Source organism: Zea mays, chromosome 1, assembly GCF_902167145.1.
Source record: "Zea mays cultivar B73 chromosome 1, Zm-B73-REFERENCE-NAM-5.0, whole genome shotgun sequence".
NCBI classification, from domain to species: Eukaryota; Viridiplantae; Streptophyta; class Magnoliopsida; order Poales; family Poaceae; genus Zea; species Zea mays.
The window spans coordinates 189,720,151-189,734,718 of record NC_050096.1 but is presented as its reverse complement, the minus strand read 5'-3'; the positions used below and the strand labels follow the sequence as shown (position 1 = coordinate 189,734,718).

The following is a 14,568-nucleotide window of genomic DNA, read 5'->3' as shown; positions in this document are numbered from 1 at the left end:
CGGCGGCTAGGATTTGCTGCCCGAGCCGCCCAAACAGGGCGACGTGAGCGGGTCTGGGGCTTTTTTCTGTCAAACTTGTAACATTATTGTTTGAATTCTTGTTGGGTCAAATAAGTAAGAAAAAAAAAAGAAAAACAAAAGGTTGCAGCCTCGATTTGTAGGCTATTGCTAGAGTTATCCTAACTAAACTGTGAGTGAGTTTCATGTCTTAACAAACATCATCGAACGGTTGTGCTTGTGCCATGTGGAACAACTACATCCATTAGTTCAGAAAGAAAAATTAAGACATCCATTTCAGAAGTGAAGGGAAGTCAAGTCAAATAAGAAGGCTGACAGCAAAGAGCAAAGAAATCAAAGCACGCTCTGCTTGACCAAGATAACACCCTAGTAGTGCATAAAATTCTTGAACACCAGACGTCCAACACTTCCGTGCAGAGTGATGGCTTTGCTCAAAAAGACACATCCTTCCATTACTCTCCCCATATTTCTTCTCCATTTCTGCGCAATTACATTTGGTGCGACTGATACTATCTCCAGGACCCAACCTCTATCAGGCGATATAACTATTGTGTCAAAAGAAGGGAATTTTGAGCTTGGATTCTTCTCCCCAGGTAATAATGGGAACTTTTATGTTGGTATCTGGTTCAGGACTATTTCAAAGAGGACTGTTATTTGGGTGGCCAATCGGGATATACCTGTTTCAAATGCTTCATCTCCAGAACTTGCAATAACTATGGATGGAAATTTAGTACTCAACTCTCTAGGAGCACCCATATGGTCATCGAATAGCACAAGGAAGTCAAGTAGATCTAGCACTGCAGTTCTCCTTGATAGTGGAAACCTTATCCTAAGAGATCAATACAACTCTTCTGATATTTTCTGGCAAAGCTTTGATCATCCAACAGACACGGTAGTGAGCGGGCAGTGGTTTGGCATAGACAAGATCACGTATGAATATCAGGACAGTGTTTCTTGGAAGAACCAAGAAGATCCTGCACCAGGTCCTTTCTCCTATCACGCAGATCTTGTTACGATGAGCCAATATGTGTCAATATGGAATCACTCGGAAGTTTACTGGCAATCTGGGAACTGGACAGGCAAAGCATTCACGTCCATCCCTGGAATGCCACTAAAGAGTGACTACATATATGACTTCGTTAACAACAGTCGCGAGCTTAAGTTTCGGTGGACTACGAAGGATGTGTCAGTAATCACAAGAGTAATTCTAAGCAATAATGGCCAACTACAACGTCTCACATGGTCCAATGATTCGGAGGAATGGATAACAGGGTGGTATTTTCCTGCAGCTCTATGTGACGTATATTCTGTATGCGGGCCTTTTGGAGTCTGCAGGACAGGTTCTGATGAGCAATGCTTCTGCTTGCCAGGTTTCAGACCAGCTTCCTCAAGAAGTTGGCGTCTTGGAGCATGGAGTCAAGGATGTGTTAGGCAAACAGATATCCAATGTGCTGAGTCAAATATATCAAGTGCCATAAAGGAGAGTGATGCGTTTCTCAAGATCACTAACATCAAGTTTTCACAAAACCCAGTAAAACTGAAAGTCCAAAGCATGGAGGGGTGCAGATCTATATGCTTGAGTAATTGCTCTTGCACTGCATATGCACACAAGCAGGATTGCAATATCTGGAATAGTGAACTCTGGGATCTTAAACAACTACCTAATGGTAATACTGATGGTTCAGATATGTATATACGTCTTGCAGCATCTGATCATGTAGTTCAAGATAGCGAAAAAAAGGCACACCATCTGAGGCTAATTGTGCTATTTGCAGTGCTGGGTAGTATTTTTATGGCACTATGTGCTCTTAGCATAACAGTTAAGATGTTTCAAAGGACTTCATCTAGAAAGGCATTCTCAGATAATTACTCTCTCGTCGTCTATGATTACTCGTTTTTGCGGCACTGCACAAAGAACTTTTCAGATAGAGTGGGGCAAGGTAGCTTTGGTTCAGTGTTCAAAGGATTGCTCCCAGACTCCAAACCGATAGCTGTCAAGAAGCTTCAAGGCATGAAACAAGGAGAGAAGCAATTTCACACCGAGGTGAGGGCTTTAGGGAAAATTCACCATAACAATCTAGTCCACCTCATTGGGTTCTGCTTGAGAGGGGCTGAAAGGATGTTGGTGTATGACTTTATGGTGAATGGATCTTTAGATGCTCATCTCTTCAAGGATGAAAAGATATTGGATTGGAACACCAGATTTTTAATTATTCTAGGTGTTGCAAAGGGATTACAGTATCTCCATGATGAATGTCAGGAGTGCATCATACATTGTGATATAAAGCCTGAAAACGTACTTCTTGATGTAAACTTCAGTCCGAAACTGGCTGACTTTGGTCTGGCGAAGCTTATGGAAAGACATTTTAGCAGGGCCTTGACAACTATGAGAGGAACAGCAGGGTATCTTGCACCAGAGTGGATTGGAGGTCTGCCCATAACACCAAAAGCAGATGTGTACAGCTATGGAATGATGCTATTTGAGATCATTTCGGGCAGAAGGAATTCAGAATTGATGGAGAGCGGAGCCATAAGGTACTTTCCAGTGTGGGCCGCAATAAGGATAAGTGAAGGTGACATTTCTGAAATTTTGGATCCCAGACTAAGTGCCGTGAATTTTCAAGAGCTAGAGAGAGCATGCAAGGTTGCATGCTGGTGCATTCAGGACAATGAGGCTCACAGGCCAACCATGCGACAGATAGTTCAAATCCTGCAGGACATTCAAGATGTCAGCGCGGCCCCAGTACCGGTATTTTTAAAACAACTAGTGGATGGAGAATACATTAGCTCATAACCCTGCAAATTATAGCAATAGCATTCATCCAGAACTACATTGTGATTTTTGAAAGCACAAGCTGAGTCGAAATAGAGCAATGCTCAGCAATCATTATGCTCATCTACCGCAGTGTAATTCACTACAGTGTTGTATCATTTAAATTTTACAATTTTCTTTGATATAGAAATCATAAATTAAAATTTGAGAACAGTTAAGGCACTGAGGTTTCATTACTTCAAAAGGAATAAGTGCCATGAGAATAGCAGTAAGACATCCGACAATATTTCAGCCTATGTAGATCACAGTCCATTCAGTTTCCTTTTATTTATAAGGTATCTTTTTTTTAAACGTGATGACAAGAGCTCTGTTTCCAATTAAGAAAAATAGAATTAATCCAGTTTTAAGAAAAATCGGGTCTGAAACCTACACAGACTACACGACAGTCTAAACAAAGGCAACCCTCCAACCCATCCAGTATCATCGTTGTCGAGCTCAACATAAGGAACAAGCAGTTGTAACTCCTCGAGACAGGCTATACATGGCTAAAGGAACACGACGACGCCTACATCCAAACACCATCACATAAGGAGAAAGACTACAGTGCGCCGTCGTTACCAAGTCTAAACACATCACATGTGAGACAGCTTCGATTCTTCACCAACGAGCTTAATTCTCTGTCCGGTCCCCGGCAAGTTCTCGACCTCCGAAACAATCCAGTCCACGAAGAATGGGGGTTTCGCCACATGATATCATTGTCGAGCCACATCACCTGAAGCAACACCTTCGACTTCACGTTGCAAAGCCCCACCTTCACACGCATACCAGACGCCGAGAAGCGAAAACAACAATCGAGGGTGATGTCGTGGCCGAGAAGAACTTTAATAACGACACCTTCAGTAAGCGAGTGATGTCTAGGACACTACCGTCGCTTGTCCAAGATGGACCGAACTTTCATCGAAAGAAGACAGTGTTGAAGAATGCGACGCCCTCAACAGGAGAAGCGGCGTCCACAAGCATCACCGTCGCCGAGACTTTCGCCCAAGAAATCCCCAGCACATCGTCATGCCAAGACCTAGGGACAAAGCATGCAGCTTTCGCTGTCATCCTAACATCTCGCACAAACCCTTTAGAGGGGCATCGACACGCCGGCTGCCGCAGCAGCCGCAAAGCTGCGATGATCACCATCCTCTCTGGCTGGGCACACAGATTGGGCACACAGAACCGGGCAACACCTGGCCACGTGCGCCACACTGTCGCGCGCGCGCCAGAGCCGATGCCGACTGTCGGCCACCGAAGCCAACCAGCACCACCACCCTGCGCCAGGCCCTGCCGCTGCCGGCCAACGCCACCCCGGCGCTGTCGTATGCAACCAAACGAGAGGACCTATCGCCGCCATTTTGGCCGGTTGCGCAGCCCTGCCGACACACCCCGCCAGACCACTGGACGCGTCCTCTCCGCCCGCGCCCCTCCCCGAGCGTCGACGTCCAAGCCCTGCACGAGGTCTGCCAAAACCGGCCAACCACGAGCACCGTCGAGGCATCGACACCGAGGGCCATCTCCAACCATCCACTCCCATCTCCGGCAGCCATGTGCCTGCACTGAACTCCTCTCCGCCCTCGACAGCCGCGTCGGTGTCGAGCCCCTTCCCGGCTGACGCGGCGAACACCACCCCACGGATCTGTCTCCGGCCGAGCTCTATCCCGCGGATCCACCACTGCTCAGGCTAAGGCCCGTCCAGCTACGAGCCCTCACGAGGCGCCAACTCGCGCCACCACACCACCAAAGGGCCCAGCCGTTGCCATCCTGGCGGCCTGCTCGATGGCAGCATAGTGGGAGAGGGGAGGGATGGGGAGAAGGTGTGGTGGCTAGGGTTACCGGCCAAGTCGCCCGTGCGGGAGGCAACGTGGGGGCCTGATGCGGTTCAGGGAGGACTAGTTTGGTTACTGTAATATCGCTCTCAATCTATATGTATTAAAGTAGATTAAGGTGTAATTTAAAATAATATACACCACATTACACCTCAATACACGTGGATTGAAATCAATACTAAAGTAGCCAAACAAAGACTAAAGCATTTTATAAGAATAGACCAATATAACACAACATAGGGGGAGATATTCAATTGGCCAGTTGTATCAAGCTTAGGCATCTTTCATTTCGGACGGATCGTCCTATTTTTGGCCTTTCATATGGAATAAATTGGTCTAGTTTGGAATTCAATGTGGCCCATTGGAGTTGTTCATTTTGATCCGAACTAGAATCAAATCTGGCACGGTTTGGGCTTTCCCCTCCCTTCCGTGGCCTGGTTGGTACTGTAGGAAACGGGTGACGCCTAAGAGGGGGGGGTGAATTAGGACTTCTAAAGCTTTTACTAAACTAGGCCACAATTAAAACCCTAGAGCAAAACCTATGCAAATAATCAAAACTAGAATGTGCAAACTAGGTTTTGTCTAAGTGTTGCTATCTCTACCGCAAAGGCTAAGTTTCAATCTACACTAGATAAGTCTGACTACAAGATTGAAACTTAAATGCTTAATATAAATGCGGAATGTAAAGAGCTAAGTAGAGAAGCAAACTCTCGTGGATGACGCCGGTATTTTTACCGAGGTATCCGGAACCACGCAAGGTCCCGACTAATCCTCGTTGGTGCCCCTACGCAAAGGGAAGCCCACGCGAGGGCCAAGCACCACGGTCGAGTAACTCCGTAGAGAGCCACGGGCCTTCTCCACGCGCAAGTGGTGCTCCGCTTCCGGCTCCTCTCGGACGCTCCCCGCCGTCTCCACTATCGAGCTTCCGGCCGAAACGCCGTGGGCCTCGTTCCCTCCGGTACACGGTGGCAGCCGTGACACAAACACGGTTGTCACGGTCTCGCAAGACTCTCGCCCCACCCGATACAATTTCAACGGCCCACGCAAGAGCCGAGGGGTTGTGTGGTTTGTCTAAACTCACTCAACTAACTAGGATTCACCTAGAGCAAGCGCTAATGCGGTCTAACTAACCTAAGCACTTCGCAAAGCACCTACGCTAATCACCGAGTGATTCTATTAAGCACTTGGGTGTTTGAGCACTTGAAAATGTCTACAATATGCCTTGGTATGTTGCTTGGGCTCCCACACCTGAGAATGGCCGGTTGGGGTGGTATTTATAGCCTCCACACCCCCAACTAGCCGTTGGACAGAAAGCAGCAGCTTTCTGTCGACGGGTGCACCGGACAGTCCGGTGCACCACCGGAAACTGCACAGTGGATGTCCGGTGCACGCCACGTCAGCCGACCGTTGGCGCCTGTAGCAGTCGACCGTTGGATCCGACCGTTGCCTTCTGCCCGTTGGCACACCGGACAGTCCGGTGCACACCCGGACAGTCCGGTGCTACAGCCAGAGAGCGCCTGTCTGTGGCCTCTCTGCGCAGACTGTCCGGTGTCTCACCGGACAGTCCGGTGCACACCGGACACCAATGTCCGGTGCGCCACCAGGCGCTGGCTGACAGCCCTTTTCTTGGATTTCTTCGCTGATTTCTTCGGGCTTCTTTGTTCTTGAGTATTGGACTCCTATGCATCTTTTTATGTCTTCTTTTGAGGTGTTGCATCCTCATTGCCTTGGTCCAATTCTCTTCGCATCCTGTGAACTACAAATACAAACACTAGAAAACTTATTAGTTCACGGATTGTGTTGTTCATCAAACACCAAAACTTAATTAGCCAAATAGCCCGGGGTCCATTTTCCTTACAATCTCCCCCTTTTTGGTGATTGATGACAACACAACCAAAGCAAGCAAATAATACAAGTTTTTGTATGAAAATGTGCATTCTACTTGCTAAGATGCATGATTGTCCCCACAATGTGATATTATGGACTTAAGCCTCCCCCTAACTCCATAATTCACTTACTTCCTATTTTTGGACCAAATAACCAAAACCACTTGAAAAACCATTTGTAGATATAAAATTTAAAATTGGTGGTGTTTGGTGTTTGATATAGTTTTCATTGCTTTGGTCCCTAAACTTCTCCCCCTTTGGCATCACCCACCGAAAAGGAAGACAATAAAAGCATGTAGGAAGTAAATAAAAGCTTGCCCTCAACAAGAATTGAATCAAATGATATCACTAGAAGGGTATTAAATTAAACCATGAATGATACCAGTTGTAGGAGTCCTTAAAAGATTACTCCCCCTAAATGAGTATTCTTCTTTAGAAAGAGTTTTTCTCCCCCTTTAGAGATGAAGAAATACTCCCCCTGACAGAGATCCTCTACTTAGGGAAAAAGCATGTGAAAATTAGAGGAGCAAGACATGATTTGAAAAGACTAACTTCCCTTATGCATAGGTAACAGAATAGGAGTTAACTACTTATGCATTTTTAGCAACATGGAAGCATATGATATGAATTATAGTCTAATCAAATATTGGAGAAGACATGTAAATGGTACTAAATGTAGTCTCAAAAGATACCAATTGAAAGTCAATGGCGAGCTTGAAAGACATGAGAGTTCTTGGAGATTTTGCAGTGGAAGATTGTTGTCTTTCTCCGGGGACTTCATTTTCCTTACAATGAGACTATCACATGAAATAGACTTGAAAAGGTGTTAGTCTCAAAGTGTTAGATTATAGAGTAACCTCCCCCTAAAGGTGTGCATACAAGTTTTGAATACTTGTAGGAGACATGCACTCTGATTTGATATCAAGAGGGGCAAATTATCCATAATCCAAACTTTGGCACATATAAGTTAAATGATACACTTTGTAGAAATCAAAATTTTCAATTGATGCATCATTTACTATGGAGTGATATAGAAGCTATGTGCCGTGCTTAAATAACCATTTTAAGCCATGTAGGTTTGCTTAAGTATATGAATTTAAAAACTAGCAATCCTACCATATGATTTACCTAGTATGCATGATTTTGAACAAAAGTACATAACAAATGTAATACTAGGCAAGAAAGGTAAACTAGATAAAAGGTAAATAGATACGCATATCTAAAAACGAGAAATACAATAAAACTAGTTACCTTAATCATGGGTGGGAAATTTAGGTCCAAAATTTTCACTAACCCACTTGGCAATAACCTTGATCCAATATGATGTATCCCATGATATACATCCCAATTTTGCCAAGTCTCCAAATTTCCCGTAGACCTTCGGTCCACTCACTTCCCTTTTGGGATCCAAACCTTCTTGGTGCTTTTCATGGTTGAAATTATTTCCTTTGGCACCCAGATGCGTTTGGCCCCCTTTCCTTTGTTGCCTTGCTTGTTGGCCTTGATTGCTATCACCTTTCCATTCTTTTTCTTCTTGATCAAATATGGTGTAGCATCCTTTTTGTTCACCTTTTTGATGTAGGTGCTGGAGATTTTGCTTGATGGCTTTTGCTGGAGCTTTTGCCTTTGATTATCCCCGGTCATCACCTTGCATTGGAAAGACTTGTGGCCTTCCATGTGGCATAGCCTACAAATCACAGTTTCTCCCTCTACAAGCTTGTTCACTCCCGCAGTGGTGTTATCCTGTGGAGGTCGGATTTGTTTGGCTTTGCCTTTCTTGTCATACAAAGCCTTTCCAAGGCGAGCCACTTCTTGCTTTAATTGTTCATTTTCCTTTGCAACCTCATCAGAACATTTCTCTACAACAATATTCTCAACAACGACTTGGTTGCAGGAGTTAGAATCATCAATTAAATCAAAGCAGGAAGTAGAAGCATCTTTCTTAATTATTTCAGGTATTTCAACTAAAGATGCTGCTGGGGTGCTACCAATGTTTTCTAGCTTAGTAGTTAGCTCATTATTGTGTATGCTAAGAATTTCCATTTTCTCTAGCAAATTTTCAATAGCTTCTTGGGAGCTAGCTAACTTAGCCTTAAGTTTTTCATTCTTTTTAATAAGGCTATCATCGGTAGCAGTGGATGGAGCACTAGATTCTAATAGCTCAATTTTAGTTGACAGCTCACTATTTAAGTTTGCAAAAGTTTCAAATTTTTCTAGCAAACCTTTATAATCATTTTGGGAGCTAATCAACTTATTTTTCAAAGTTTTAAGTTGAGCTTTTTGCTTAGTGCAAACATCCTGGAAAAATTCTACGGCTTCCGCAAGCTCATCTACAGAGGGCTTTCCCTCACCTTCATCATCACTACTACTTTCATCACTAGAGGATGGAATGCTTTGGTTACCTCTTGCCATAAGGCATTTGTGTGATGACCGTGATGAGCGTGATGAGGACCGGTGGCTACGCGTCCTTGGAGGTTCATCTTCACTTGAAGAGTCATCCCAAGTTCTAACACTTGTTAGCGCCTTGCCTTTGCTCCTCTCCTTTTTGGGTTTGGCCATATTTGGACATTTGTCCCTGAAGTGGCCCTTCTCCCCACATGCGAAGCATCCTCTCTTCCTTTGCTTTTTCCTGTCAATGTTAAAGAGAAGATCCTCGACCTGCAGGGGCACACCCATTAGATTAATCTTGCGGATCATCCTCATTACCTTTCCGACGCGTCGGATTTTTTCTTCGTCCTCGGAGGATGATGTGCATGGCTGATTATCTTCATCATCACCACTTTCTTCTTCCTCCTCTTCTTCGCTTGAGGAACTTGGAGTGGGAGCCTTCTTTTTGCCCTTCCTATCATCACATGCAAAAGCATATGGTCTTGAGGATGTTGGTTCCTCTCCCCGACTCATTTTTCGCGACATCTCAAAAGCCGCGATTTTTCCAATTACAATGGTTGGGGTCATGTTACCCAAGTCCTCCATGTTGTGAAGGATAGTGATGATGCTCCCATATCTTCGTTGTGGTAGTAGGGAGATAATCTTCCTCACAATGTCCGCATCACCTAGCTTATTAATGCCAATAGAATTGAGCTCATTGATAATAAGATTCAAACGAGAATACATGTCTCTAACAAGCTCATCATCTTTCATAGCAAAAGAATTATACTCATTTAAGACTAGGCAATGTTTTTGCTCACGGACATTGGATGTGCCGTCATGGAGCTCATGCAATTTTAGCCAAATCTCATTAGCAGTTTTCAAGGTAAATACTTGATTAAAAATATCCATGCTAAGAGATTCATACAAGCAATTTTTGGCTCTAGCATTTAAGTGAATTTCTTTTTCCTCACTCGTGGTTGGTTTCTCGGGATTCTTGATGGGTTTCATCCCATCACGAGTGACTCTCCAAACACCTAGATCAACGGCCTCTAGGTAGCAAGCCATTCTAGCACTATAATATGGGAAGTTAGTGCCGTCGAAGTGTGGTGGCCTATGGGTATCCATCCCTTCCTCTAAAAAGCGTCGGCTCTTTTAGCGGTGAAGCTAAAACGTTTCAAATGAGCCAAACCAGGCTCTGATACCACTTGTAGGAAACGGGTGACGCCTAAGAGGGGGGGGGGTGAATTAGGACTTCTAAAGCTTTTACTAAACTAGGCCACAATTAAAACCCTAGAGCAAAACATATGCAAATAATCAAAACTAGAATGTGCAAACTAGGTTTTGTCTAAGTGTTGCTATCTCTACCGCAAAGGCTAAGTTTCAATCTACACTAGATAAGTCTGACTACAAGATTGAAACTTAAATGCTTAATATAAATGCGGAATGTAAAGAGCTAAGTAGAGAAGCAAACTCTCGTGGATGACGCCGGTATTTTTACCGAGGTATCCGGAACCACGCAAGGTCCCGACTAATCCTCGTTGGTGCCCCTACGCAAAGGGAAGCCCACGCGAGGGCCAAGCACCACGGTCGAGTAACTCCGTAGAGAGCCACGGGCCTTCTCCACGCGCAAGTGGTGCTCCGCTTCCGGCTCCTCTCGGACGCTCCCCGCCGTCTCCACTATCGAGCTTCCGGCCGAAACGCCGCGGGCCTCGTTCCCTCCGGTACACGGTGGCGGCCGTGACACAAACACGGTTGTCACGGTCTCGCAAGACTCTCGCCCCACTCGATACAATTTCAACGGCCCACGCAAGAGCCGAGGGGTTGTGTGGTTTGTCTAAACTCACTCAACTAACTAGGATTCACCTAGAGCAAGCGCTAATGCGGTCTAACTAACCTAAGCACTTCGCAAAGCACCTACGCTAATCACCGAGTGATTCTATTAAGCACTTGGGTGTTTGAGCACTTGGAAATGTCTACAATATGCCTTGGTATGTTGCTTGGGCTCCCACACCTGAGAATGGCCGGTTGGGGTGGTATTTATAGCCTCCACACCCCCAACTAGCCGTTGGACAGAAAGCAACAGCTTTCTGTCGACGGGTGCACCGGACAGTCCGGTGCACCACCAGACACTGCACAGTGGATGTCCGGTGCACGCCACGTCAGCCGACCGTTGGCGCCTGTAGCAGTCGACCGTTGGATCCGACCGTTGCCTTCTGCCCGTTGGCACACCGGACAGTCCGGTGCACACCCGGACAGTCCGGTGCTACAGCCAGAGAGCGCCTGTCTGTGGCCTCTCTGCGCAGACTGTCTGGTGTCTCACCGGACAGTCCGGTGCACACCGGACACCAATGTCCGGTGCGCCACCAGGCGCTGGCTGACAGCCCTTTTCTTGGATTTCTTCGCTGATTTCTTCGGGCTTCTTTGTTCTTGAGTATTGGACTCCTATGCATCTTTTTATGTCTTCTTTTGAGGTGTTGCATCCTCATTGCCTTGGTCTAATTCTCTTCGCATCCTGTGAACTACAAATACAAACACTAGAAAACTTATTAGTTCACGGATTGTGTTGTTCATCAAACACCAAAACTTAATTAGCCAAATAGCCCGGGGTCCATTTTCCTTACAGGTACCATTATCTCATCTCCTCCGGATTTAATCTGGCCACGCAAAACGCGAGACGAGGCGCTGGCGACGCAGGAGGCGAAGAGGCGGTGGCGCGAAGTGATGGCGTGGTGGTGGCATGTAGCCTCGACGATAGGGCTGCAAATGGGATGGGTGTAAATGATTATTTTAGGTGGGTTTAAGAAATTGATTTGTTTTGGTGGGTTGTGATGGGTTTTAATTATGAACGGGTTGGATTGGGTGGGTTTATTTTGAATAGCGGGTCAAAATGGTTGATACCCATGGGTGTAGATGAGTTTGTATAGACATGGGCATCCATGGGTCTTACCCATCCGTATGTAGGTCTGCAATATTTTAGGTAGGTTTAAGAAATGAGTTTGTTTTGGTGGGTTGTGTTGGGTTTAATTGTGAATGGGTTGAGTGAGTTTATTTTGTATTGCGGGTCAAAATGGTTGATACCCATGGGTGTAGATGGGTTTGCATAGACATGGGCTTCCATGGGTCTTCACCCATACGTATGGACTGTATTCGACTACCAAGTGTCCAAGTCCCAGCAGACTTACAGTCTTACAGATCCAACTCAAGTATTCAACCCTAACTCACGTGCTCCATCCTCGTGCCGCACTTAGTGCTTCTCTCCCGCCCTAGCGGTTGTGCGCATCCCACTCTAGCGACCGGCGACTCCTCTCCCGTGCTCCATCCCGCCCTGGCACATTCCGCTCATCTCTCCATGCTCCATCCCCGCTCGGCCGCTCCTCTCCCGTCTGCTCGCCAACACCAGCATTGACTATAAATTATTTACTTAACATTATTGATACCAAATCAATCCATAACTGGGTGGAAACCCATAGAAAATCCATGGGTTCAGCTTGTTAAGGTAGCAGCATACACAGTGATAAATTTACAGGTAGCTTCAATGTCACCGTGTATGCTGCTGCTTTAATAATCTAAACTCGAGGGTTTCCATGGGTTTCCACCCAGTTATGGATTGGTTTGGGGTCAATAATGTTATTGGGTGGGTTGTGTTTAATTTGCTTCTTACGTTTTTTGGTGGTTGTGGATGGATGTCAAAGTTACTAGATTTAGGTGTAGGTTGGATGTGGGATGGGTTTTTTTGCCATTAGCAAGCTTACTCGACGACCCTCCCGTCACCTTCTCACCAGCACACTGCCCTCTTTTTCTTTCCCTCTCCTATCCTCGCCTACTGTTCTTGATGTTGCTGAGCACCATGGGCGGAAGGCCGGAAGTTGCTGAGCACCGGTGGCGTTAGCGGTGGTGCAGGGTGTTGCTAGCAGTGAAGGCTTTTTGGCATTAGCGGTGGTTACTGACGATCTACTGCTCAGATCTGCTGCTGACCTCTCTACGTTTTCTTGTCCCAGCCGGTGAGAGATAAAGGAGGGCCTAGCAACGAGGAGATTTTTCTCGCATCCAAGATAAGCAACTCATTTCACTCATTGTGTCTAAAGTATTTTATATCGTATGCACAAAGTCTCACACCCTACGTTCCCACTCTATTCTGTAGTGGCAATTGTACTAGGAGTGTAAAGATATGAATGCAGATTTTATAAATATAAAAAAGAAGGGTTAGAAACATCGGAAAAAATGCGAGGTATCAGAGAGTTGATATTATGCCCCCATAATAGGAGCACCCACACAAAGTACTCTTTGATCCCCCATAGTCTAAACGAGCTTGCTTAACTATGTAGTTACAACTTACGTTTAATTTCACTCGCACTAATATTCATATTAATTTAGTGTCATAAGTATAAGTACCTTGAAATTCTTAAAACTGTTTTTCGCATGCTCGAGGTTGTGTTGTCATCGATCACCGAACGGAAAGATTGAAAGCAAATAAGCTTCTAATTGAGTTTTGGTGATTAATGAAAATATTATATTATTATGATTAATATGAGTTTTGCATAGACAAATTGAGTTAGGACGCTGTTAGTTGAAGCAATCCAAAGTGAGAAAGACAAACAAACCTCAAACACAGATTAAAGACTACTTCGACCACCACCCCAAAGCTCATGCAGTGAAGAAAGGACAAGCTAACACTACTGGAATCCGAGGCTTTGCCGAGTGTCGGCCTCTTTGCCGAGTGCCTTTTGTCGGGCACTCGGCAAAGAAGGCTTTACCGAGAGCCGCACTCGGTAAAGCTAGGCTCTCGGCAACGAGCCTCTTTACCGAGTGCTGGACACTCAGCACAGGACCCCACTCGGCAAAGACACGTTTGTCGAGTGTTAAACACTCAGCAAAGGTGGCGCTCGGCAAAGGGTCGTCAGCGGCCGTCCCAAAGCTGACGGCCGTCAGTCTTTGCCGAGAGCCGAGGGTTGGCACTCGGCAAAGAGTCTTCTTTGCCGAGTGTCTTCTCTAGACACTCGGCAAAGTATATTTTTATTTTTTAGATTTTGTCTCCCAAACTTTTTGTGGTATGTTCCTACACTATGTAGACCTACATGTATAATTTATGGACAATTATAACAGAGTTTTCAATCGTTAGTAGATTTAGTTTGTTTATTTGAATTTCTTCGGAAAATTCAGATTTGAACTGCAGGTCACTCGAAACTTGGGAAACCGTGCATGCAAAAATGATACCCATCCTATTTAGCACAAGTTACGACCGATTTCAGGAGCAGACCGGAAACTTTGAGCACCATGCTCACTCAACATGACCGTGAACTTGCTATCCAGTTGTTTAAAAATTGTATCAAACACAAACAAAGTCAGAAAATCATGAAATTTGTCCACGTGTCATGATATCATATGTAGAGGCTGTGATAAAAATTTGAAAAAGTTTCGAAAAAAATGTGACGCACTATGTGTAGAAACCTAAGAGAACCACATTGAAACTCTATGATTTCATGTGTCGTTCTCTTAGGTTTCTACACATAGTGTCTCACAACTTTCTTCAAACATTCTCAATTTTTTATCACAACCTCTACATATGATATCATGACACGTGGACAAGTTTCATGATTTTCGGACTTTGTTTGTGTTTTATACAATTTTTAAACAGCTGGATAGCAAGTTC

General features: G+C 45.2%; 2 protein-coding genes across 2 annotated transcripts; both read left to right on the top strand.

Annotated features, from left to right (window-relative positions):
* Positions 1 to 308: 308 nt before the first annotated feature.
* Positions 309 to 3,004, top strand: LOC103641763 (G-type lectin S-receptor-like serine/threonine-protein kinase At2g19130). The gene has a single exon (XM_008665096.4). It carries the CDS (start codon positions 440 to 442, stop codon positions 2,810 to 2,812), a length of 2,373 nt encoding a protein of 790 aa, XP_008663318.1. The 5' UTR covers positions 309 to 439; the 3' UTR covers positions 2,813 to 3,004.
* Positions 3,005 to 3,165: 161 nt separating this feature from the next.
* On the top strand, positions 3,166 to 4,802 carry LOC100502429 (uncharacterized). The gene has a single exon (XM_020546594.3). The coding sequence runs from the start codon at positions 3,522 to 3,524 to the stop codon at positions 4,446 to 4,448; it is 927 nt and encodes a 308-aa protein (XP_020402183.1). The 5' UTR covers positions 3,166 to 3,521; the 3' UTR covers positions 4,449 to 4,802.
* Positions 4,803 to 14,568: the final 9,766 nt, after the last annotated feature.

Coding starts and splice junctions, on each gene's coding strand:
- LOC103641763 (XM_008665096.4), top strand. CDS start 440: ATGGCTTTGCTCAAAAAGACACATCCTTCCATTACTCTCCCCATATTT.
- LOC100502429 (XM_020546594.3), top strand. CDS start 3,522: ATGGGGGTTTCGCCACATGATATCATTGTCGAGCCACATCACCTGAAG.